Source organism: Marmota flaviventris, chromosome 8 (assembly GCF_047511675.1).
Source record: "Marmota flaviventris isolate mMarFla1 chromosome 8, mMarFla1.hap1, whole genome shotgun sequence".
NCBI lineage: Eukaryota > Metazoa > Chordata > Mammalia > Rodentia > Sciuridae > Marmota > Marmota flaviventris.
In genome coordinates this window covers 2,833,694-2,859,305 of record NC_092505.1, presented here as the reverse complement: position 1 = coordinate 2,859,305, position 25,612 = coordinate 2,833,694, and the positions used below count along the sequence as shown (strand labels likewise).

General features: G+C 56.6%; 1 protein-coding gene across 4 annotated transcripts in view; it reads left to right on the top strand.

Annotated features, from left to right (window-relative positions):
* Window positions 1–10,057, top strand: part of Pde9a (phosphodiesterase 9A) — an 84,800-nt gene extending 74,743 nt beyond the window's left edge. Inside the window, exons 11-19 of one of the 4 annotated variants that reach the window (XM_071615004.1) lie at window positions 122–226; window positions 533–615; window positions 1,536–1,692; window positions 4,311–4,424; window positions 5,095–5,199; window positions 5,693–5,821; window positions 6,693–6,788; window positions 8,539–8,614; window positions 9,671–10,057. In XM_071615004.1, coding sequence (XP_071471105.1) covers window positions 122–226; window positions 533–615; window positions 1,536–1,692; window positions 4,311–4,424; window positions 5,095–5,199; window positions 5,693–5,821; window positions 6,693–6,788; window positions 8,539–8,614; window positions 9,671–9,681 — 876 coding nt within the window. In that variant the 3' untranslated portion in view covers window positions 9,682–10,057. Of the gene's footprint in view, window positions 1–121; window positions 227–532; window positions 616–1,535; window positions 1,693–4,310; window positions 4,425–5,094; window positions 5,200–5,692; window positions 5,822–6,692; window positions 6,789–8,532; window positions 8,615–8,814; window positions 8,996–9,667 lie in introns of those variants that run through there. The other 3 variants (XM_027929015.2, XM_027929013.2, XM_027929012.2) reach the window with 3 other exon arrangements.
* The last annotated feature ends 15,555 nt before the right edge of the window (window positions 10,058–25,612 follow it).

Genomic DNA, 25,612 nt, shown 5'->3' with positions numbered 1-25,612 from the left:
GGAGCGCTCTGGCCTCGATTCGGGTGGAGCACCCCTGGTCCTCCTTGGGGCCCTCTGGGGGCAGGGTGGGCAGGGTGGGCAGGCCAGGCACAGGGCGGCCCTGACTCTCTGGCCTCCGCAGCTCTGTGTGCACGACAACTACAGAAACAACCCGTTCCATAACTTCCGGCACTGCTTCTGCGTGACCCAGATGATGTACAGCATGATCTGCCTCTGTGGGCTCCAGGTGCGTCCCCCCACGGCCACCCAGCTGTCTCCCAGCAGGGGAGCAGCAGCACCATCCCCAGAGACAGCCACAGGCCTGGGGTCCCAGCTGTTCCACCTGTGTGAGGCCACTCCCAGGATCGAAAGTCGCTGGGTCCCACCCCCCCACCCCAGCCAGGGTCTGGGTCCTCCTTCCCCCGGCCTAGGGGCTCATGTTGGCTGGAGGGCAGTGTGTCCTGCCTGTCACTGTCTCCCACCACCCCACCCCTCCTCGGCCAGCCCTGCTCCCTGTGAAAAGGGCAGAAACTAAACGCTGTCCCTCATCCAGGAAAAGTTTCCCCAAGTGGATATCATGGTCCTGATGACAGCGGCCGTCTGCCACGACCTGGATCACCCAGGGTACAACAACACGTGTGTACAGGTTTCTTTCTCCTTTTCTCTTAAACATGCCCCTGGCTATCAGGGAACCCTCCAGCCTGACCCCCAGACGGTTCCTAGCCGGGGATGTGGAGGAAGGCCCCCCAGCCTCCCCACCTTGTCCAGGGCCCTGGGCCTCCCCTGAGGGGAGCCTTCAGAGTCACCAGCAGAGGAGGGTGGCCACTCCCAGAGCCCTGCATGCAGGCCCCTCGCCTCCCCCTTCAGGAGCACAGGAGCAGGCCAAGGGCAAGGGCAGAAGGGAGCCCGAGAAGGGCTGGGAAGAGGGGCAGAGGTGGCCCAGGGTGGGGCTGTGGGGCCAGGAGGATGGGCAGAGCCCTGAGTCCCTCCTGCTGCGGGGCAGAGTGCTGCCCACACAGCCAGCAGGGCCCAGCATGTGGCAGGGGCCTGCGTTCACAGTGACATGTGGGTCCTTCCTCATGAACCTGTGTGTCTGTGCAATGACACTAAGTGTCCTGAGAGCCATGCCGCCAGGACCACAGTGGATTCCAGGGTGTGGATTCCAGGGTGTGGCCATCTTGCTCCTCAAAGGAGGCTGGTCTCCAGGCAGCCACCGGTTCCCTTTGTGCCGGCACAGGCCAGCGGGGAGGGCCGACCCTCCGCATCTGACCCAGAACGCAGCTGGTCCCTCTCCCACACCTGCCTTCGCACAGGCTGACGACTGACCGTTTTTGCCACAATGCTTGAGGCTCTCTGCCAGGGAGAAGCCCGAGCTCGTGGGTGGGACCTGGCCGGTGGGGTTTTTTAAACGTGGGTTACCCAGTTACGGGAGCAGCTGGGAGCCGGGGCGCTGACAGAGTGGGCTCCTGGCAAGGCAGACGGCAACCCCTCCAGGCCGTGTCACCTCCCGCAGGCCACTTGCACCTGAGCTCCTCTGCTCTGCCCTCGCACCCCAGGTACCAGATCAATGCCCGCACAGAGCTGGCCGTCCGCTACAATGACATCTCGCCCCTGGAGAACCACCACTGTGCCGTGGCCTTCCAGATCCTGGCCCAGCCCGAGTGCAACATTTTCTCCAACGTGCCTGCAGACGGGTTCAAGCAGATCAGACAGGTGCGTGGGCCAGGGTCCTCTGCGTGCAGGGAGGCTGTGGAGACAGCAGAACCCTACTGTCCATGGCTGGAGGCCCCAGAGAGTCCTGGTCACAGCAAAGCCACCTGGGACTCTGGGAACCTGCCCTCCTTCCCTGCCTTCTCCGGGACCGCGAATGGAGAGGGGACCCATGCCGTGGGCACCTGATGTCCACTGGCCTGCATATCACAGCCACTCAATTCAACCCCCACCAGCTCTTTGAGATGAGCCCTGTGTCCATCTTGTAGTTCAGGACACTGAGGCTTAGACAGCTTGGATCCCTTGCCCAAGGGGGTGCACTCCATGGACAGGCACGTCTGCTCCAACCTGCTGAGCTGACCCCTGCGCCCATAGCTCCAGCTGGGTCATCTGACCATGGCATGGTCAGCCCCACTGCCACCGGCACAAGAAGACCATCTCACCCAGCAGCCCCTGCCCGGGCACCCAGAGAGATGGCCTCCTCCCACAGGTCCCCATGGAGCTCCACCTGCTGACACTGCAGGGGAGGGACGATCCCAAAGTGAACCAGGGAGGGCCGGGTGGGCCCGATGACAGCCGGCCCAGAACGTGTGCCCGTGACTTTATCTGGAAAAAGGTCTTTGCAGAAGTACTTAAGTTCGTTTCCAGATGCCAGGGTGGAGGCCCAGCTGGGCCCTGAACCAACAAGTGTCCTCCTCAGGGACAGAGGAGGACAGGGCACACACAGGAGGCAGAGACCAGAGTGATGTGGACACCAGCCAGGGAAGGCCTAGGCCCACCAGCAGCTGGACAGGCAGGAGGAACCCTTGCAGAGCCTGGGAGACCCTGTCGACAGCTCTCTGGACTCCGGCCTCCAGTCGTGTGCTGCCCCGTGTGGGGGCTCTGCAGGCAGGCCAGGACACAGGCTCGGAGAGCAGCTGCTGCCCTCCATCCCACGGGACTTGCCCTCTGTCTCAGGCCCCTTACCCCGCAGCCAGCACAGCGGGGGAAGCACGGGCCCCTCACTCCAATAGAGAGCCGTGGCCTGCACGCCACCAGGCCCCTCTGTCCACAGCCGAAGTGCAGAGCCGGCCCTGGGCTTGGTCAGGTCCCTGCTGCACCACGACCCCTGGCCCCACATTCCCGTAGGCTGTCTGCCCTCTCCTCCGAGTTCGTGGACCAGCTGCAAGCTCGTGCCATGGTGGTGATGGCGGGCTCTGGCCGGCCTCCCCCTGTGAGGGGACGCCCACCGTATGGCGGCTGCTGCCTGGGCCTGCCCAGCAGGGCTCCTCCAGTAAGAGGGCCTGGTGTTTGGCTGGGGGGCCTGCTAGGCAGCACGCAGAGAGGGCTCGCCTGACCCCACACAGGCTCTTCCCCCTGGCGGCCACCCAGGGACCTACAAGGACCGTCCTGCTTCAAAACCTTACTGGGGTGAAGACTTTCTCTAGGAGTAAAATCCAGTTGCTCCAATTTAAAAAAAAAAAAAAAAAATCTTATCATTGAAGATTCTGAGGATAACTGGACAGATCCTTTAGAATAACAGATTTTTACATCGATATTACATAATTCAAAATGCAGGTGATGCCCCCTCCCAAATGTATATTTGATGTTGCCTATATTGATTGTATTTGATGCTGGTGGTTTTATTTTCTTGGAAAAGTAGAACACCCCACCTGGCAGAGAGGCTCTGTAAATGTCTGTGGGAGGGATGGAAGGATGGATGCATGATAGTGATTTTGACTTGTGTGACTTTTCCTGATCCAATATTTGGTTAGCAAAGTAGTCATTTTGTACATTTTCTGTTGCTGTAACAAAATACCATAGGTTAGGTGATTTATCCAGGGAAGAAGTTTCTTTCTGCTTACAGTTCTGGAGGCTGAAAGTCCGAGAGCGTGGCTCCTGCCTCTGCTCAGCTTCTGGTGGGGGCTGCTCGGCTGAGTGCTTCACCAGGACATGACAGGAGCTTAAAGGGCAAGTGAGCGTGAGAACTCACCACTCCTTGGACAGTTATCGCAGTCCCCAGAGGGTGGAGTCCTGGGACCCAGACTCCTCAAAGGCCCCAGCACCTCTCACACAGTTACCCTGGGGACCCCATTTCAACATGAGGTTTGGAGGGGCCAACCACGTTCAAACCACAGCAATAATGAAAACATGTATGTTAAAAAAACTCACTGCCTCCTCATTTACAAATTGGTTAAAAGGTTATTAAATATATTTTTATAATTTCCAAATAATACGTACACATAGATGAGATGATAGAAAAAATACCCTTAGAAAATCAGTTCTCGACTTCAACAAGGTCTGGAAGGAACAGACCTATCTAGACGGCCAAACGTGGGGGAAAGGTCCTTGGCGGAAATTGCTAGATTTCACAAGTCCACCTGTGAGCCTGAGTCAGTCAGTGTCCCTCGGCCTGCCCGGTGGTGCATGGACCAGGCCTCACGGCAGAAGCCATGCCAACCTGAGCGGGGCCCCAGGCCTCCCACCAGCTGTGGCCTGGGCGAGTCCCTCTGCTCGTCACATTGCCGTCTCCGTGTCTGCAGAGTGAGGACAGTGGTTCTTAGACCACAGGGAACCACGTCGGGGGCTCAGTGACCGTCCAGGTGGTGCCCCTGCTAACACTTTCTTCTGTCGCGACTCAGGGGATGATCACGCTGATCTTGGCCACTGACATGGCACGGCACGCAGAGATTATGGATTCTTTCAAAGAAAAAATGGAGAACTTTGACTACAGCAACGAGGAGCACATGACCCTGGTGCGTGGTCTTGCTCTGCCCCCCGGGGACTGCCGCCCGGGATCATGGCAGCCAGCACAGGCGGGAGACCCAGACACTAAACCCATAGCCTGGCCTTGGGGTGAGGGCCCCATACCGCTGGCACCCAGGGTCACGACTTACAAGGCCAGCTGTGGCAGGGCTGCCCCCCCCAAAGGGCCCTCCTGCGTGGCTAGGACATGTTTCCCCATGGGCCAGCAGGGCTGGGCTGGGTTCCCAGAGTTCCGAGGCACCCCGCCCTCGGTGCTTTAAATGGGGGTTTCCTTCCTCTCCCTTTCTTGAAAGACACCTCGTTCTCACACTCCCAGCCTCGGGTCTCTTCTTGGCACCCTGTCCATCGTAGCCTCCTGATAGGGCCTCCTCTCTTAGCCTCCTGACAAGGCCTCCTCTCTTAGCCTCCTGGCAGGGCCTCCTCTCTTTCTCCTGCCTTGACAACCAGGAAATGATGTTTGAACTTGCAGTTTACAGTTGGTATCACAAGTGTCAGTGTCGGATGCCGTGGGGGGGCTGGCGCTCCCAGTCTCCTGGTGGGGGGAGCATGTCCCTCCAGGTGGCACAGCTGTTTCCCCTCACCTGGCCTCGGGGCCAGTTCCCACCTGGGAGGTCACCTTCCCATGCCGCAGCAGTGGTCTACACTCTGATTCTCTTTCAGCTGAAGATGATCTTGATCAAGTGCTGCGACATCTCTAACGAGGTGCGGCCCATGGAGGTGGCGGAGCCCTGGGTGGACTGTTTGTTAGAAGAGTATTTTATGCAGGTAAGAGACTCACGAGGCCCACGGCTCTTAGCGGCCTGCGACATGGGGTCGGGGTGTGCTGGCGTGCCCAGCCCCCACCCCCAGCCTGCAGAACGCCTTCCCAGCAGCAGCCGAACCAGGGGCTCAGACTCGAGGGGCCTGAGGAGCCGAGGGGCTGAGGCCCACCTGTCACCACTGTGGAGCTGCCTTCAGGGGCAGCTCCTCAAGTGAACTGCAGAAAGGTCGAGAAGCGAGAGCCAGAGAGGCAGGGGGAGCCCAGGGAAGGGGAGCCTGGGCGGGTCACCTCATGAGGACAGCCCTGCGATGCCCTGGCGAGGGCGGCCTGGGGCCAGGGCTCCACTGCCCCCCGGCCACGGCTCCGCACACCTGCTGAGGCGCCTCCCCCTCCCCGCACGCAGTGTTGGCCCCGCAGCTGCTTCCCCGCTTCCTATGTGGACAGTGACGCTCAGGGGTCCCAGGTCCCACAGCGCCTCTGTCTACCACACTCCCACAGAGCGACCGTGAGAAGTCAGAAGGCCTCCCTGTGGCCCCGTTCATGGACCGAGACAAAGTGACCAAAGCTACAGCCCAAATTGGGTTCATCGAGTTTGTCCTGATCCCGATGTTCGAAACGGTGACCAAGGTGAGTGGCCGTCACCACAGACTGATGGTGCACCAGTGAGAAATGCACACGTCTGTGCACATGAGCACACACACACCTGCAAACGGGCATTCACACATTCATGCACGCACGTCAGCGCACACACGTGCACGTGGCCACAGAGCACCGGCGCCTCACCGTCTTGCTGTCATGGAGACGGCTGCTGGGGAGCCACTGCACCCTGCTGGGCCCAGCCGCCTTCCGGCTCTCTGGGTGCCGGCCTCCCCTGCACTGTGGGGTCCCACCTGCTGCCCGTCACCACTGGCTCAAAACCCAGCCTGCAGTTCTGGCGCCTGGCTCTCCTGACCCCCAGGCCTCACCCCTAAGGAAGCAACCAGAATTGGTGCCTATGGCCACTCCCCAAGGCCTCCACCTCGAGTCCCCCATGTCCAAGACAGAGTCATCTTCCCCACCCCCATCACCCACCCCCTGTTCTGCCAACCCTCTGGGCCGGGGTGTCTCTCAGGGCTGCCCTTCCTATTCCAGGACCACCAGCCAGGGGGCTTTTGGCAGCCGTCACCTGTGTGTGTCAGCACAGGAACTTTGCGGCCCGTTCCCCACCTGTGACCCCTGGGGGCAGGGGAAGGGAGAGGGCTTGGGGGGTCCCCCAAGGAGCAGCGGAAGGGGATGGCGCTGGAGCCTGGTAACAGTCCCAGGTACTGGGCTGACCACAGGCTTCCCACCACTGTCACCTAGATCTCCCTGAAGGCCCCCTCCCAGGAGGGCCAGGAGGGCCACCTGGGGGAAGTGGCTCCTGTGGGATCTGGGAAACTGCAGGCCTGACAGCTCTCTTCCTGGGCATGTACCATTGCCCAAGAGCGGTGGACAGACACAGGGCCGTCTCTCTCCACAGCTGTTCCCCGTGGTGAAGGAGATCATGCTACAGCCCCTCTGGGAATCCAGAGACCACTACGAGGAGCTGAAACAGCTGGACGACGCCATGCAGGAGGTGAAGGCCACGCGAGGGCTCAGGCAGGCCACGTGGAGGGCTCAGGCAGGCCACGCGAGGGGTCAGGCAGGCCACACGGAGGGCTCAGGCAGGCCACGCGAGGGGTCAGGCAGGCCACGCGAGGGGTCAAACAGGCCACGCGGAGGGTTTAGGCAGGCCACACGAGGGGTCAGGCAGGCCACACGGAGGGCTCAGGCAGGCCACGCGAGGGGTCAGGCAGGCCACGCGAGGGGTCAGGCAGGCCACGCGGAGGGCTCAGGCAGGCCACGCGAGGGCTCAGGCAGGCCATGTGGAGGGCTCAGGCAGGCCACGCGAGGGCTCAGGCAGGCCACACGGAGGGGTCAGGCAGGCCACGTGGAGGGGTCAGGCAGGCCACGCAGAGGGGTCAGGCAGGCCACGCGGAGGGGTCAGGCAGGCCACGCGGAGGCGTTAGGCTCTGCTGTCACCCAGCCCAAGCCCTGTATGTGCTGCACAGGCAGCACCCAGGCTACCAAGCCACGGGGAGGCCGGGCGTCTGGACACTCGGGGAAACACCTGGCCTGTACACGCAGGCCCTGAGGAGCGCTGGGGTGACCTGGCTCCTCTGAGGGGTTGGCCACCATGCCTCATAGAGAACCTGGGGTGGGGGTGGTCGCACAGCCTTAGAGCACCGGTCCCTGTCAGGGGCTCTGGCCTGGGGAGGTCCCTCGCTTCTTGGCCCCAGCTGTCCATGCAGGGCAGCAGAGAGACCAGGACAGAGTGACCACCCACACTGGGCTCCCAGCACAGAGCACACACCAGGCGGCCCAGCTCCTCTGTGGTCAGGGAGCCTGTCTGGCTTCAGGCTGCACTGGCTGATGCTGGCTCTCAGGAAAGGTCAAGGTCACAGGTTCAGGGAGGGTCATGTCTCCACAAACCCAGGAGCTGGCACGGCTGCCTCAGTACTCCCTGGTGCACGTGTCCCTTCCAAAGCCCTTGCTGCTCGGGACCCACAGGGTCTCCAGCCTGACACCAGCTTCCCACGAGGCCTCTCTCTGTCCATCCTCCTGCTCAGGGCCCAGGACATCTAGAGCGGTCTCAGGCCCCTCACGCTCCTCCCAGACCTGGCCTTGGCCACCACTGCCCCCTCCCTTCCTGGCCCGCTCAGTGCTTACCTCAGCCAGGGCTCCCCATGACGGTGCGCCAAGCCCCACCCACTGGGTGCCAAGTGTCCTCCAGGGCATCACCCACCTCCGGGCAGAGCTGGGCACACGGGGCTCAGCCAGCGCTGACGAGGCAGCCGAGAAGCCAGACCTGCCGTGCTGGTTCTTGTAGTTGGTCCTTCACCACAAAGTCGGGGGGGGCTCTGAAGTCCTGAGGGGACAAGATGTCCACAGAGGGGTCAGGCAGGCCACACGAGGGGTCAGCTTCTGCCTCTCTGCAGGGCCATCCCACGAGCTGCTGCTGGGAAGGTCTTGAGTCTCAAGTCCTTTGCCCTGCTGCCCAGGGGGGACACCAGGACTCCCCACAGTGCCATCATGTCCCCAAAAAGGAGACACCAGAGCAGTGACAGGGCCATGCCTGAGCCACAGACCCTGCACCCACTGCCAGCCCCCAGCTGTGGGATGCAGCCGGCCCAGCTCCTGTCCAGGTGCTGGTCACGGTCTGCCAGGCGAGGCACAGGACAGGGCAGTGCGCTCCGGCATGAGGAAGCCGCGGACAGCAGGCTCACGGTTCAGCCCTTGCCGCCCTGGCCCTGACTCTGGCCTGCTCTGCTCTGTCCCAGTTACAGAAGACGACGGAGCGCCTGGCACCAGGGAGCACGAAGAGGTGCGGCAGGAAGAGCAGAGATGGGCAGGAAAGTGCAGGTAGCGTTCCCCGGGGCGGGCGGGGCGGCTCCCACTCGCGCCCTGCGCGGGCCGCTTAGACAGAGTGGGAGAGGGTTGGGACCCCTGTGTGTGCGTGTGTGTGTGCACGTACACATTTGTGTGCTGGTCTCCCCCTGTTCTTGTAAGGCGCAACCTCGGGGCTCCACCCCACGGCCTGTCTAATCCCTGACTTCCCACAGGCCCCACCCAGACACCTCCTCGGGCCTCACAATGGGGTTTAAACGTCACCTCGTGAACCCTTGAGGGTCACTCAAGCCATGGTGCACAGCGTGTTTAATTCCTTGAATAAAAATATAGTAATCAGAACTGGGCTCTGAGAAAAGGAGAGCACACTTCAGTTAGTAGAAAAGATCCATAATTAGGACATATATAGGGCGTTGATCCACGAGGGGCAGGCACAGGGCCTGGGCAGGGTGGTGAGGCGGCACAGGCTGTGTGGGAGCACCACGGGAGGCAGGTGCACACCTCGGGGAGCCAAGTCTGGCTCTCAGGGAGCTGGGGAGGGGTCTCCATCACAGCAGGAAAGATTCCCTTTCTATGGTGCCTGTTTTGGGGACAGGCGTTACAGGCATTCTGAGTAGTCCTGTGCCCATCCAGAAAAAAATGTTTTTAAAGTGAAATTGAAGTACTTAAAAGTTTTCCAAAATAAAGCATTTGTGTATTTCGCCTAGGCATTTTCCCCCGCACCTGCTGACACTGGTCATTCACTTAACCCGCGTGGTGGCAGAAGTGGTCCATGCAGCCACCCCGCAATAAGGTCACACCAGTCACGTGTCTGTCGGGTGACTTGAGAGCTCCTCAGTTTATAAAGCGTTTGGAGCACAGGGCCTGAGAACTGGGGCTGGGCCTGCCAGAGGGCCAGCGACAGCCGCAGGCCGTGGACTCCCGCACGCCCTAGCCTCGCTGCACACAGGCCGAGCATCTCCACCTCAGACCTCTAAACCGGGGTAGCACCCGTGTCACTGTGGCTCGTGACCTGCCCGCCTGCCCGCCAGGCCCCACGGCTCACCAGGAGCCCTTTCCTTTTCCCAGCAGACTGTTCCTGAAGGAAGCGGAAGAGCTGCGGTACTGTCCAGGGCAGCGGAGCTCCACAGGATGTCTGGGCCGGGGTCGCGCCCTGCGCCGGGCACTTCCAGGCCACGTTTTCTAAGAACCATTTTGTTCACTGATCAAAAAAAAAAAAAAGGAATTCATGATGCTGTACAGAATTTTTATTTTTAAACTGTCTTTTAAATAATATATTCTTATACAGAAATGGGTACAGTACTTTTTCTTTGGTAGAGTTGTGTATCCGGGCTGCTTCCCAAGTGTTCACGTGGAGACAAAGGACACTGCTTTTTCAACAGATGTATCTCAGACCCATTGACCAGTGTGATGTAATGCAAACGTCCGTGTAAATTCTGCATTAAATGTCAGACCGGTGCCAGAGTGCGGGGCCGTGCACATTCCTGTGTTCACGAGCAGAGGGCCGTTGATCCACGAGGGGCAGGCACAGGGCCTGGGCAGGGTGGGGAGGCGGCACAGGCTGTGTGGGAGCACCACGGGAGGCAGGTGCACACCTCGGGAGCCAAGTCTGGCTCTCACTCACAGGGAGCTGGGGAGGGGTCTCCATCACAGCAGGAAAGATTCCCTTTCCATGGTACCTGTTTTGGGGACAGGCGTTGGAGGCATTCTGGGTAGCCCTGTGCCCATCCAGGACGGCCAACCCCCTGGGACGGTGGCACACATGGTGACCTTGCTCAGACTCACTACCCCCATGTGACTCACCACAGACTCACCAGTCCATGCCTGGACTACTGGACTCTGTGAAAAGCAAACAGAGGTTTCTAACCCCCACCCCCGGGGCTGTGTGCCCAGCTCTGCTCCCCTGGAGGAGGGACAAAATCACCCCAAGAGCCTCCATTCTAAAGAACTGACCTTAAAAGGCCACTTGCATAAGCCGAGCTTTGGGCACCCCTAAACGGCTAGTAACACCTGACACATCGCGAATGCCACATCTGTGGAGGAAGGGAAAACGTACGTAGTCAGTACGGATGTGAGTTTTTTCTAAATGTTTCTTTTTTTAATATTTATTTTTTAGCTTTAGGTGGACACAATATCTTTATTTTATTTTTATGTGGTGCTGAGGATCGAACCCAGTGCCTCATACATGCCAGGCAAGCACGCAACTTGAGCCATATCCCAGCCCCAATGAGTTTCTTTTAAAAAACTTAACATTGGGGATAGCATTGTGGCTCAGTGGTAGAGCACTCGCCTAGCAAGCGTGAGGCACTGGGTTCGATCCTCAGCACCACAAAAAAACAAATAAAGGTATTGTGTCCAACTACAACTAAAAAAAAAAAAAAAAAACCTTTAACCTTTATTTGATTTTATGTGGTTCTGAGGATTGAACCCAGGGCCTCACCTGTGCTAGGCAAGCGCTCTACCACCGAGCCACAGCCCCAGCCACCCAAATATTTTTTAAATATTTATTTTTCAGTTGTAGTTGGACATAAGACCTTTATTCTATCCATTCATTCATTTTTTTTTGTGGTGCTGAGGATCAAACCCAGGGCCCTGCATGTGCTAGGCGAGCACTGTACCGCTGAGCCACAACCCCAGCGCCTCCCAAATGTATTTTATACAAGAATATGGATGCTGTCGATGCAGAGGGCAGGATGCACACCACCACATGTGCACATGTGCATCCACACAGGCAATGCGTGTGCACTCCCAGACAAGCCACACGTGAGCTCCGAGGAGCTGCCCCTGCAGGGCCACACACTTCCTCTGGGCTCAGCCTCTACCACGTCCCAGTACACAAAACCCGCAGACGGCAAGTTGGCAGGGAGAGGAGCTCTTGGCAGAGTCTGCAGAGGGTCAGGTTCTTGGTTGACAGTGTGGCCTTAGGAACTGGCACGGGGGCATCAGGCTCCCCACGAGTGCTCCCCCAAGGCCTCTGCTTCAAGTGCTTACACGCGGGGCAGTTCCTGCCCCATCAGCTGAGCCTGTGGGGACAAGGAGCCTGAGTCACTGCTCCCAGGGCAGGTCCCCAACCTTCACGTTGCAGAGAAAGCCCACCGGGAACAATCCATGGCAGAGCATCCCCACAATCCCCAAGGACAGAGTCCCATCCTCCCTGGTCGTCTGCACACCCAGAGACCCAGAGCCTGGCCCCCCAGATACCCACACATGCAGGGGAGTCCACGGCCACACTCAGCAGTTGAGGCGAGGGAACTCTTGGTACAGCAGAGGAGGTGCACAGGTCAGGGCAGCCCCCAGCCCCGGGGGGGACAGGTCCAGCAAGAGGAGCCAGTGTGCAGACAGGCAGGCTCAGGGAAGACGGACTCCTGGAGGGCCCGTTCCCAGGGAGCACCGCCCACTAAACAAGCTGCTCCTGAGTGGCCGGCGCCAACCTGCCCTGCACAGTGGACTTCCTGCCCCACACTGGCATTCCGCCAGCACAAGGGGACAGGTGCCCAGACCAAGGTGCACATCAGGGCACAAGCAGCAAAGCAGCCAGGAGAGCACCGCTGCCGGGCAGCTGTCCAGCCACAGCCTGTCACAGCCGGACTCTCGCCCTGCAGGAGCTCGTCGCCTGTGCTGGCGTGACCACCACACCTTCATGGCCTTGGGTCCCTGCCAGCAGCAGGGAGACGCTGTTTCCAATGCTTTGCCCCCAGAGACTCGGGAAATGCTGCGCATGTCCAAGACTGAATCTGACCAATCCCAACGAATCTGCCTCTGCAGCGTCACCCTCCGAGTCGGGCCCTGCCACGTGCTGCCCTGGGAAGGCAGGGCCCGGCCACCTGTTCCCCTCTTCTGTCGAGAGCAGCCTCATCCCGGCCAGCATCCCGGGGCCAGCGCCCGCCCTGCTCCTGTGCTCACCCTGCCCAGCTCCCTTCGCCTGTGAGAGCTGAGCCCGGGTCCTCTTCACTTGCTGTCACTGGCCACCACGTCACATGGGGACACGACACAGAAACGGTGCCCTGAGGTCGGGCGCACACTGGACACACAGAACACCCACTCCAGGTAAATGTGGGGCGGTGGGACCTGCTCCAGGTTGCCCTGGTACAGGACGGCAGCTGCTTCGTGTGGCCAGCCGCCCAGCTGCCCGCCTGGCCCACCGCCACAGGAGACCCGTAAGACTGTCTAGGGAGAGATGGAGCCACGGCTCCGATGGCGAGGGCTGCTCCCCCGACGAGCCGAGCCGTGGGCGAGGGCACAGGGGCCAGTGTCCCCCTGGGTCCTCGGGCAGGTGTTCCAGAGTCCACCGTGGGAGCTCCAATCCTTCCAAAGGGAGGTAGAGTGGGCAGCAGCAGGTCCCACAGGCCCCTGCAGCCGGGGTCAGAAGCTCTCCTCCGCCTTTGGCAGAGCTCCTCACGGTGAGAACACACGATGCAGGAGCTCACCTGGGACAGAGCCCGGCCCTGAGGGGAGGAGCCCCTTGTCACGGGCTGCACGGTCCCCCTCAAAGTTCCCTTGGTCCTGCACAGTGAACCCACGGGCACTTTTAAAATTTTGACACAGAGCCTCCTGAGTTGGCCAGGCCACTTTCAAACTTAGGATCCTCCTGCCTCAGCCTCTGGAGTCACTGGGGTCACCGTGTGCTTCAGCCCACCCACCCCCAAAATTCATACGTGAAAGTCGACCCATAGTCCCTCAGAATGTGACTGTACTTGGAGTCAGGGTCTTTAAAGGTAAAATGGGGTCCTTGGGACAGCCCTGAGCCAATGCGACTGTGTCCTCACAGGAAGGGGATTGGGACACACACACACACACACAGGATGGCCCTGTGAGGACACAAGTAGAGCACGCCAACCACCAGCCACAGAGAGGGGCCCCAGGAGGAACCAGCGTGGAGAACCTTGACCTGGGTCTCCAGCCTCCTGGAGGGTGTCTGCTGCTTAGTCCTGGCCGGGGTACTTGGTTATGGCCACCCAAGCAGACTGATCACGAACCGCTGCCTACCTGGGCACCAAGATGCCCGCTGGCCTCCAGGCTGTCCTCTCTCTGGGACTTGCCTGCCATGGGGAGATGGCCCCATCCTGGGGAGCCCCTGAAGGTCTTAGGCCAGGGCACCCTGACACCCTAGCCCCCATGCAGCCCCCAAAGTCACCCCTCCATCTCAAGGGCCGTGAGGCCAGGAGGGGAACCCAGGAAACGCCCAGGGCTTCACCCTCCTCCCCAAGGGCAGGCCCGTGGCTTCCTCCCCGGCAGATACCAGCAGCAAGTGGCAGTGGACTGAGAAGCCCTCAGACACAGACACCCTCGGAAACAGAAGTCATGACCTTGAGCACTGGCCACCCGAGGACCGCTGACTTGGCCGGCCCAGCACATGAGGTCGGGTCACTAAGCCAAGCTCTGGGCCCTCTGAGCCCAGGTCCTCAGCTCTGCGGTCAAGCTGGGCCTAAAACACCACTAGGGAGTGTCACTGCCCACTTCTCCTCTAGTGTCTAAATCTCCTAAGATTTTCCTCTAATGAGTAAGTAAATGTGATTTTATTTTGAAGATGGGCATGAGCCTGGCAGGAGTTTCAGTCCACAGGAGAAGGCTGTGGAAGGTGGGGGCAGAGACGAGTCCAGATACACACCATCAGAGGCTGAGGGTCACCTGCGTCCACCGGCCACTCATCGGATACCACACGCTGTGCGGCTCACAAACAGCAGCATGTAGTGGCTCACAGTTCTGGAGGCTGGACGTCCAAACCCCAGGTGCCCACAGGCTCAGTGTCTGGTGAGGCTGCTTCCTGGTCACATGGTGCAGAGCGAGGCCGCCTCTGGGGCCTCCTTCAGAAGGACACTATCCTCACCACGAAGCCTCCACCCTCATGACCTGGTCCCCTCCCACAGGCTCACCTCCTAAAACTGTCACACCAGGGTTGATTTCAAGGCATGAATGAGGGCAGGGGTCACAGACATCTGGACTGTAGCTGCTGGTGACCCCTGGAACCTGGGAGAGGCGGGAAGGGTCCTTCCCTGAAGCCTCAGAAGAAGTAGCCCTGCCGTGTGACACCTTGATCCCAGACTTGTACCTCCAGAAGGACAGGGAACCCCTCCCCTCCGCACCAGAAAGACGGGGGACAGGGAGGCTTACCTGGGGTCACTAATGGAACCACAGATGCCAGTTTTTGTTCAGCAATGCTTTTTGGCATTAGGGATGCTTTAAAGCACCAAATGAACGATTCACAGCAGTGACAACCGTCCTGCCACAACCAGGCTGACCCCACTTGCTTAGTTACTGCCCCCACCCTCCCGCCGTCGCTCAGCTCTCAGATCTGCCCATTGCTCCCCACCTAGCATGGGACTTCCACTCTGCCAGGCTGTGAGGACTGGCACCACGTGCCGCCCTTCCACCAACCACTGCTACCAGCCGGCCCACGGCTCAGCGTCCCCCGTGCCTCTGCGATGGTCAGTTTGCATTGTGTTGCTGCCCAGGAGGACAGGTGTCCTGTGAATGCCTGGCGGCCCTTTAGCTCCCCTGTTCTGAAGCTCCGACCTCTGCTCACTTTCCTCCTGGAAGCCTGTCTTCTCTGCTGACCCTGGAGCTCCTTCCGTGCTGACCCTGAGCTCTGTGTGCTGGCTCCCAGCTGGTCCCCTGGGATGCTGCTGTGACGGAATGTGTCTCCCACGAGGTGAGGCCCTGGAGGGGCTTCGCCTCGGGATGGCATCAGTGCCAGGGAGCTGCCTCGGCCTCTGCTACCAGGAGGACACAGAGGGAGGAAGGCAGCTTGGAAAGGGAGGCCCACCCGCAGCCAGAGCCGCTGGCCCATCTCCAGCTGCAGCCTCTAGAGCCGCGAGAGGCACACGCTGTGGCCTGGGGTCCCCGTGCTGGGCTCTGTGACAGCCCACACCCATGCGGCCAGTGACTCCCTCACCCTGCCCACATCCCCACGCTGGCTGCCCACAGTGGACTCTCCTACAGACGTGGGCTCAGAATTCCAGGTGCCGCTCGGCTGGGCTGGAGGCAGCAGAGGAAGTTCACGTCCGAGCCCTTGTCTGCGTCCAGAGGCCACCCACGTTCCCTGGCTCGTGGCCCCTCTCCCCATTCCAAGCTCACCACTCCAACCTCTGCTTGTGACCTTCCATCTCCTCCTTCTCCCGGGCCCCCGTCTGTCTTCCCACCCCACCTTCTCTGCGTCCCCTGCACAGGGGCCCTGCCCTGACACTGGACCCTCATGGGCAATGTGGTACAACCCCCGTCTCAGGGTCCTGAAGTGACACATGGCAAAGCCCTCTGCTGTACACGCTCACGGCCAAGCTTCCGGGGAGGACAGGGTCATCTCACTGCGTCCCACACACGGCTCAAGTGCTGGGTTGCGGGCGGGGCCTTTCCTTACCCCGTCGTCGTCGGCACTGCAGGACCAGCGCCCCTGAGGCCCCTCCCCTTCTGGGTTTTAGCTTCCTCCTCACACTCTAAGGTAAGTGGCCAACCCCTTAGCCCAAGGCCAAGGAGGTGGCCCTGTCCAGGGCTTTTACTACCAGAACTGGGAGCGCTGCCCACCAGCCAGCTGCCACCCTACACTGGCTTTCCTGCTGTTGAGGTCCCTCCAGCTGTCGGTCTCCCCTGCTCCTGCTGTGCCCTGCAAGGGCCGCCCTTGGTGCCCTCACAGGTGTGCGCACTGGTGGGTGTGTGGGCACATGGGCACGTGGGTACATTTACATGCACACCTTACTCCCTGAGCCCTGCTCCCAGTGGAGAGAAAGGAAACCAAAAAGATAAAAGTATGGAGAGTGTTCACCCTTGGCACGGTGGGCAGTGAAAACAAGGAACATCTGGGCTTCGTTTAAGAGCAAAGGCACCGGTGCCCAGGGAGACTGGGCGGGCAGGCAGTTGGGTGGTTTGTGGAGCAGTGAGACCAGGCAACCAGACCTTGCGCAAGTTCTGAGGATGGGCTGGGGCATCGTGATTTCTGGACTTTCTGTAGTTTTTATTAAAACTAATTTTTTTTCCGCCGCCCCCAATCCAAGCGCATTGGCTCTGCCAGCTGCCAGGTGACACAACAAAAGGCCCACCAACTGGACCACTGCCCAGACCTGCTCTAACTGCTGCTGCAGGCTGGCGCCCCGACCTAGCCCACGTGCCCCTCCTGCACCAAAGCCAGGCCCACAGCCCCTGACACGCACTGTCTGGGGCTCCACGGGCTCCACCTCTGCAGGCCACGCATTGCGGGAGTGACAGAGGCAGCGTGCCGAGCACTGCAGAAACGTGCCGAGCCTTCCTCCGTTCACACTCCACCTGCTGCCCCCGGACAGGCCCCGCCAGCCTTGGTAGAAGCACTGGGAAGCTTGCGGGGCCCAAGCCGGCCTCCCCGACTTCCCCAGCCACTCCCCTCCGACTTCCAGGCCACACTCATCATTTGTGGGCTGGGTCAGCTTGGCCTTCAGGACAGAGGGTCACCCAGAAGCCACCTGTCCTGCAACAGCCCGGCAGGCTGAGCTTGAATCCTCACGGGTTTCTCATGACTCGTGTGGCCCGTGCACCTCCCATGTTGGCATCCAGGGCTGCCAGGGCCAAGGCCACAAGCTCAGAGGCTGGACACAGCATCTTCTCCAACAGGAGTCCAGGATCAAGGGACCGCAGGCCCACGCTCCCTCTGCAGGCTCCAGGGAAGGATCCTCCCCACTCTTCTAGCTCCCAAGAAGTTCCCAGCAATCTAGGGGCGTCCCTCGGCAAAGGCAGCACCACTCCAGTCTCTGCCTGCCACTCCAGGGCCTTCTGACTGTGTGTCTGTCCAACTTTCCTCTTACAAGGATGCCAGCCCTGCTCCAGGCTGACTTGCCTCAACTTGGCTGCATCTGCAAAGACCCTCTTCCCACAGGAGGTCCCTTCCTTGGGTCTGACAGTTGACAGGCCTCAGGTCTGTTCCCTACACTCTCTAGGTCTTAGCCTCCCACACCAGCTTCCACCTCTTCAAGTTTTGTAAACTAAAATCACATCTGCCATGAGCTCCACGCAGGTCTGCAGCTAGCTCTCCCTCCTGGTCAGGCTTCCCCAAACAAGCAGGATGCACCCGTGACAACGCATGAGTGACAGGCCCAGGGAACATCAGCAGGTGCAGAGAGCAGCCACAAATTCTGTCTGATAGGACCAGGGTAGCTGCAGCGTTCTGGGCACCTTGTGACTGGGAGAAAGGGGCAAGAAGGCAAAGATCAACCAGGAGATGGAATCCAAGGGAAAAAACCATGACCTCACATAATCTGCTTAGTCAAATTCAGACCTGAAATTCTGCCATGGATGGATTGGATATGAATGGAGGGTGTATCTGTCAGCTACTGCTGCGTAAAGGGCATCCCAAACTCTACAGCTTCTCAGTGCCGTGTGTGCCTCTTACTGAAGGGAGGCTGGAGAGGGGGGAACGGGTGCCTGGGGCAGCTCCCAGGCAATCTGGACTCTTCATTTCTGCTGGGATTGCACAAAAACCCCGGGAAAGGCAGGAGCTGATCAGCTGTGACAGCTGCTGCCCACCACTTTAACTAGATAGATTTTGTCCTTGGTTGTGGACTCTGCCAGGCAGGCCCAGCTGAGCTGCAGTGGGTTGTCTGGACAGTCTCACCCCAGGCCTGGCACTAGCTTCATGTCAGCACAGTGTCAGCCATGTATGTGGCCCTCTTGTGGCAGCCATGTGCCCATTCACAGTGGTAATGGGCTCTAAGCAGCCAGAGAGCATAAGCCCCCGTGCTCAAGTGCTTGTCCAGTCCAACACACGCCATGCTTCTTACACCTGGCCGGAGTAAGCAGTCATACGTTCAAGCCCAGATTTAAGAGACGTGCAACCAGATTCATGATAGAAGGAGCGATGGCTTAGTCAGAGCCCCGTCAGCCATAACTGGAGTGAGGAAGACCGCGGCTGGTGCCGTGGTCAGCCATCTGTCACAGAACCTGCCTAACCCTCTCTGCCACCACACCCAGCTGCGTCTCCTACAGCCCCCCAGTGACCTCATTCCAGGGGCCAGGACATGCCATAAGCCACACAGAGCTGTTGGGGTTGGCATATGTCGCAGTGCTGCTCCCCGGAGTCTCACTAAAGGGTCCCAACCTCTGTGACTGGGAGATGACCAGAGGCCTGCTTTTGCCACCAGCACCTGCCAGTCTGGTGCCACCAGCACGTCACCTGCCAAGACCCAAGAGCAGATGACAGTGGGCGTGTCCCAGCTGGTGCATTTTCTCAGCAGCTCCACGGCAGCAAGCACCTGAGCCACACCTGATAAAAACGGCAAGCCTCTGAACGCTGGCCTCCAGCAGGAGCTGGGGGATTTGTCAACGTGAGGTCGAGGCCTTCTGGGAGCCCAGCGGGCTGCCAGGTCCAAGTTCAAAGGCGTGGCGCTCCTGGAAGGCGGGCTGATACGAGCATCTCATGAGTGAGAACGGCACGTTCACAGGATGACCGCGGCCCTCAGAGAGCACGAGTTTTGAGGACATTCCGTTTTATTCATTTAGATGAACAACGTGGATGCAAACTGTAGTCTGACCCTGATTTTGCTGAGGGAAAATGTCGGCGACAGGACGTCCCTGTGGGCCATTTCCCTCCGGCCCAGCTTCCTCACCCTCCGCGGTGCAGACGCATCCCTTACTTCCTATTCACTTACTTACTCGTTCATGTTCAGATGCTTAGGGGCAACCTGGGGCCTTCTGCAGGGAGGTGAGCAGCCCCCCGCCAAGCTACACCCAGCCCCTTCTCACAGGAGGCAGTGTGAAGGACACACCGACCGCAGAGACCCACGGGTTAGAGCAGGTCCCCCAGGAGAGCTGCCAGTGTCCACCTACGGGCTGTCCAAGGGCCTGAGCCAGCAGAGCAAGCACGGCCCGAGCCTGACCTTAATCTTCTTTATATTCATTGTCAGAGAAATGCCCCCTCCCCAATGGCAAGGGCAGCACACTCAGGTCATCCAGTAGCCAGCCTCGTGTTGAGGACTCCGGATGCTCTGAGTTCCTCCAAGAGAGACCAGGCCCTGGGAGTGGGGCGCAGAAGTGAGCGCCTCTGCGGCCGGGTGCCTACGGAGGTGTCCAGTGCGGCAGAGTTAACCACAACTGGAACAGCAGACGTGAGCGTGGGGGGACAAGCGTGCGGACCAGCCTGCTCTCAAGCCACCAGCTGCCTCATCTTCCCCTTGTTAGGCACCTTTGGTCCACTCACGCCTGGAGCTCGGGGGCCTCTCATGCTCCCCGGCATGAGCCAATGTATGGACCACGGGCCCCCAGGTGCCTCCGCACCGGGTCATCGTCATTGCCATGAACGAGAGTGAACAAATGAACACGCCAAGAAACGGCAACACAGCAGTCTTCATTGAAAAAAAAATCAAGTCCAGTAAGGACGGGGTGTGGCTCAGCGGTGGGGCGCTTGCCTGGCACGTGCAGGGCCCTGGGTTCGACGCTCAGCATCACATATAAATAAACAAAATAAAGGTATTGTGTCCAACTACAACTAAAAAATAAATATATATAAAAAGCCCAATGAGGACAGGAAGCTTTTTAAAAAGCACCTATTGTTAGCCGAGTGAGCCCGTCTCCTTGGGTCTCATGAAGAAGGCTGCCAGCTGGGGGCACTGGAGCCAAGGAGGGATGAAGGACAGGTCAGCGCAGCTCACAATGCTACTTATCAACTGTCCTGCTGAAAAGGCTGCATCTTCTGCCCATGCTCCCAGACGGAGGGGTCGCCAGCATCTCGGGAAACTGACTGAAGGGAGGCTGGAGGGAGAACGGGTGCCGGGCAGCTCCCAGGCAATCTGCACTCTTCGTTTCTGCTGGGATTGCACAAAAGCCCGGGAAAGGTGGGAGCTGATGCGCTGCGGCAGCCGCTGCCCACCACTTTAACTAGACAGATGCTGTCCTTAGGAAAAATACATCTGCCTTTGAACAGGAAGGAAAGGCCACAGAGAGGGGGAGGACGCTGGTGTGACTACAGAACGGGGGCGGGCTGTTCTCTCCTCCTTGGACCAGGTCAACAGTAAACCCAGCTCTCTCACAGCCATAGGTCATGTGATCCAACTATGTGGGACAAACAGCAGGACTTACACAGAGGGCCTGGAAGTGACCTTGGTTTCTTGAATTCCAGCCACCTGAGCCTCCCTGGAGAGTGCAGCAGCCCCCACAGGACATAAGGCCCGTGGCTCAAATCTTGCCTGTTCTCCAGATCATGAGGGCTTGGGCCAAACGGCCCTGGGGAGATGCCTGGACCGCACATCCTCATCTGTCAGTCTGGGATTTCTGCTGAGCACAGCCCCAGGGCGATGGCCACCCACAGGGGACAGAATGGGCTCCTCACTCTCCACTACTGCTGACCACTGCCAACAAGCATGGGCTCCCTCCCTGGGGAGGCAGAAAGAGCCCGGATGCAGAGCAGAGAGACAGGGTCAGGTCCAGCCTGGATCATAGGGCACTCTGAGCAACCTGCCACAGCCTCCTATGGTGTCCAGGGTGGGCTGGGAGACCCTCAACATCACAGCTGAGGGTACCATGACAACCTGCATTCAGGCTGTGTCCAGCACCCAGGATACCTGCAACCCACACTGTCCCCACCACCCCAGGACACTTCCAGCCCTGACTGCCCCACCAACTCATGGTGACCTCTTATACAACATCCGCAGCACAACGTCACAACCACTAATATGACACAGCACTCGTCCCTGCAGGATCCCCTCTGCCCTCCACAGCCTCACCTCTTCATACCCTTCCCACCCCAGCAACTGACCTGCTCTCCCTCTCTAACTTTGCTGTTCTGGGACTGTGACATAAGTGCAGCCACAGCATTCAGAATGTCTGGCCTGGCCTTCCCTCAGCATAGTTCCCTGCAGGCTCGCCCAGGTCACTGTGAACACCCAGCATTTATCCCTTCCTCCTGCTCGGCACGAGTCATGGTGGATTGACAGTCTGTGTAATCATTCACTAGCTCAGGGACATCTGGGCTAATTCCAGTCTGGGGCTATGATGAACACAGCTGCTTTAAATGTTCACCCACTAGGTTTGTGCAAATATGAGTCAGTGTTTCTCTGCAATGAATACCCAGGAAAGGGAAAACTGTCAGTGCTTCAAAATGGACCACTGGTGTCCAACCTGACACAGGGAGTGGGAGACCATGAGGCATGACCACGAGGCCAGAACCTCACCTTTGCACAAACAGTACACGGGAAGCACTTCTGCAAGGACGTCTGCCCACCCGCGGCTCGGGCCACCCTTGCTGTTGGTCCTGTAGCCAGGGGGCACTGACTCCAGCAACCCCCCTCCCTTTGCCTTTACTGACTCCCCCTGGCTTCAACCTGCTTCGTGCACACATAGCTACCGTGGTGCCTGCCTCACATTGCAATGGTAAGCTCACTGTCTTCAGGAATCTGGGTCACCTGTCAGCAGTCCTTAGATCACACTGTAGTTGATGTTTCATTTCCTAAGATGCTGCCCAACTGTGGTCCAGAGTGGCTGCCCACCTCACATTCCTGCCAGCAATGCACGAGGATCTTCACATTTGCATCAGTGTTTGGTTTTGCCCCACCACGTCTTAGCCACCCTGCTGGGTGTCCAGCACTGCGGCTGTGATCTACCTGTTGTGGTGGCTGAGTGGGCGAGCACCTGGACGGCTTCCCTAAGCTCCCCCTACATTCATGTGCTTGGTCTTTCGCTCAATTTTTGATTGACAGTTTAATTCATCGTCTTTCCTGTTGAGTTTCTAAAGCTCTCTGTATGACATTCTGTGTCCTGGACCTCTGCTGGATAAGGGGTTTGCAAACCCCTTCTCCCAGGCCAAGGCTTGGCTTTCCGTCCTCTAGTGTGTGTGCTGCTCGGGGTGGACCTAGGGTGCTGTCCAACACCTGTGTCTTCCATTGAGTAGCACCTCCTCTCAACCTCCAAACAGCATCTTCAGAGCAGCAAACATTTTTTATTTTTGATGAAGTTCAATTTTGCTTTTTCTTTTACCAATCTTGTTGTCAAGTCTAAAAATGCTCTGCCTAACACTAAATTTTGATGATTATTTTTCCTCAAATTTTTATAGTTCTGCATTTCACCCACTGTCCCTTCAGGATGATTGGTTTGTGCATGCAATCTGAGGTTAAGTTCAAGTTGAATTTTTGCCTCCACATCTCCAATGACTCCAGCACCTATTTTTGAAAACCCATTTTTTTTTTCTCTACTGATTGCTTTTATGCCTTTCTCAAAATCAGCTGGGCATATTTGTTGGGGGCTACTTTTGAATTTTCTTTTCTATTCCATTGATCTCTGTATCTATTTCTCCTCTAATCATTATAATGATTATAAATCTTAAAATTGGGTAGCCTAATTCCTCCCACTTTCTCTTTTAGCTATTCTAGCTTCTTTACTTTTACATATAAGTTTACAATTATCTTCCCTGTATTTATAAAAATTTGATTTTCACATGTATTAAATTAAACACATATTTCGTTTTGTGGAGAATTAACATCTTTACTATATTGAATCTTTCAATCCATGAACATGGTATGTCTCTTCATTTATTTAGACATTTTTAAATTTCTTTCATCTGCATTTTCTAGTTTCTGGCATACACGTCTTGTTTTGTTGATTACACCTAAGTATGTCTGCTTTCTTTTGAGTGATCTTAAATGTTACTAGACTTTGCATTTCAGTGTCCACAAGTTCATTGCTAGTCTATAGTAATACTATTGGTCTTTGTGTATTTCTTGTATCCTATGACCTTGCTGAACTCACTTATGTTCTGGGAGGGCTGGGGATTTGTTTTTGTTTAGGGGTTTCTGTACATTCTTTGGTATTCTTGTGTAGACAATCACATCATTGGAAAATAAGGATAGATTTCTTTTTTCCTTTCTGACTTGTGTGTTTTGTAACAGGTTAAAGAAGAAAAAAAAATCACATGGTCATGTTGATCAAAGCAGATCAACTTTTTTTTTTTTTTTTTCCGCCTTCTTCTACAGGCTAGAACTCCCAGCACTGTGTTGAATAAAAGTGGGCAGAGCAGTTACTTCCTCTGTTTCTGATCTTTGGGGGAGAGTATTCAGTCTTTAAAGCATTTAACTTTTGTTTTGAATCTGTAGACGTTCTTCATCAACATAAGAAAGTTCCCCTCTATCCCCACTTTTCTGAGAGTTTTTACTATGAATGCGTGTTGTATTTTGTCAGATGCTTTTTCTACTTTGATCAACAGTGACCATGTGATTTTTTTCTTCTTTAACCTGTTACAAAAGCGATGGTTTACACTGATTAGGTTTTGACTATTTAACCAGTCGTGCATACCCAAAATATTCTCCTCCTTGTCATAATGATTCATTCTTCTTATATATTGTTGAATTCCATTTGGGAAAATTTCATTAAGGATTTTTCTTCTATATTAATATTGATCTTTAGTTTGCTTTTTGTACCATCTGGCTGGTTTTAGTATCAGGGTGATACTAGTTTCATAAAATTGAGAAGTGGTCCTCCCTCTTCTATTATCTGCAAAAGATTGTGTAGAAATGACACTAATTCCTCATTAAATGCCTAAAATAATTCTCCAATGAAAACTCAGGTATAGGAATTTCTTTTTAATCATTAATTCAATTTCCTTACTAGCTATGGAGCTATTCAAATGGTCTATCTCATAATGGGTGAATTTTCTATCTTGTTGTTTCAAAGAACTTGTCCTTTTCATCTAAGTTGCCAAATTTATGTGTGTAGAATTATTTCTAGTGATCTCCTACTACCCTTTGATGCCTGCAGGGTCTGTAGTGATACTCCCTTTCATTCCTGATATTAGTAACTTGTCTGTTCCTTTGTCAGTCTTGCTAGAGGTTTATTGATCTTTTCAAAGAACCAACCCTTTGTCTGATTTTCTGCATTGTTTTTCTGTTTCAATTTCATGATTTCTTATCTTTGTTATTTCTTTCCTTTGGCTTTCGCCTTTTAGTTAGATTATTGATTTGAGCTTACTTCCTCTCTTCTAACATAAGCATTTAGTGCTATAAATTTCCTTCTTGACCCTGCCATAGCTGTGCCCCACAGCTAAATTTCATATGTTGTCTTTTCAATTTCACTCAGTTCAATGTCTTTTTTACATTTCCCTAGAGAATTCCTCCTTGACACATGGATCATTTAAAACAGGGTTACTTAGGCCCCAACTGCTGGAAGATTTTCCTGCCATCTTTCTGTTACTGATATCTAATTTGATTGCACTGTGGTCAAAGAACACACTCTGGGCCTGGGGCTGTAGCTCAGCGATAGAGCACTGGCCAAGCCAAGCAAGGCCCAGATTCGGTCCTCAGACCTGGGTGGGGCGGGGCACACACTCCACATGCTTTCAGTTTGTTGAGGTCTGTTTTCTGCTTTCTGATGCAATCTATCTTGGTATGTGTGACATAATGTGTCTCATGCTGAGGTTTGGATGGTACGTTCTATGAACATGGAGCAGATGGTGCTGGTGGATAGTTTTGTTGAATTCTTCTACATCCTGGCTTGTTTTATGTCTGGCCACAAATTGGCTGTGGTCATTTATTAAGGGTCACCGCTATTTTTTATCCATACTATCTAAAAAAAGCCCACCTTAAATACTCAGATACTGATAGATTAAGAAGAAAAGGGTGGTAGAGGCTGAGTGCACAGCACAGCACGTGTGTGCTCAGCATGCACCAGTTCAGTCCTGGCTGGAATTCAAGAAAGCAAGGTTCCCTGCAGGCCCTCTGTTCAGTCAGCTTGTTCTGCCATTGTGCACGGTGCAGAGTTGGGCAGTCCTCGCCTCAGCCTCCCGAGCCTACTAAGACCCTCCCACTCAAGGAAAGCCCCTTTCTTAAGGAAACTGGAAGGATGACTTCCCTCCCCTGTTTACCTGGACTTTGGTCCTAACTCATTTCTTCCTCTGGCCAGTTGCTAAATGCTAGTTCTCTGCAGAGCTAACTTACCAAATGACCAATTCCCCAATTTTTTATTGTTTCCTAGAACTTGATACTTTACTGTTACTGATACTTTACACTGATACTTCACTGCTCTGGATTCCAGTAAGTTTCCTCTCTTGCTCTTTCAGACCTCAGAGAAGCAAAACCT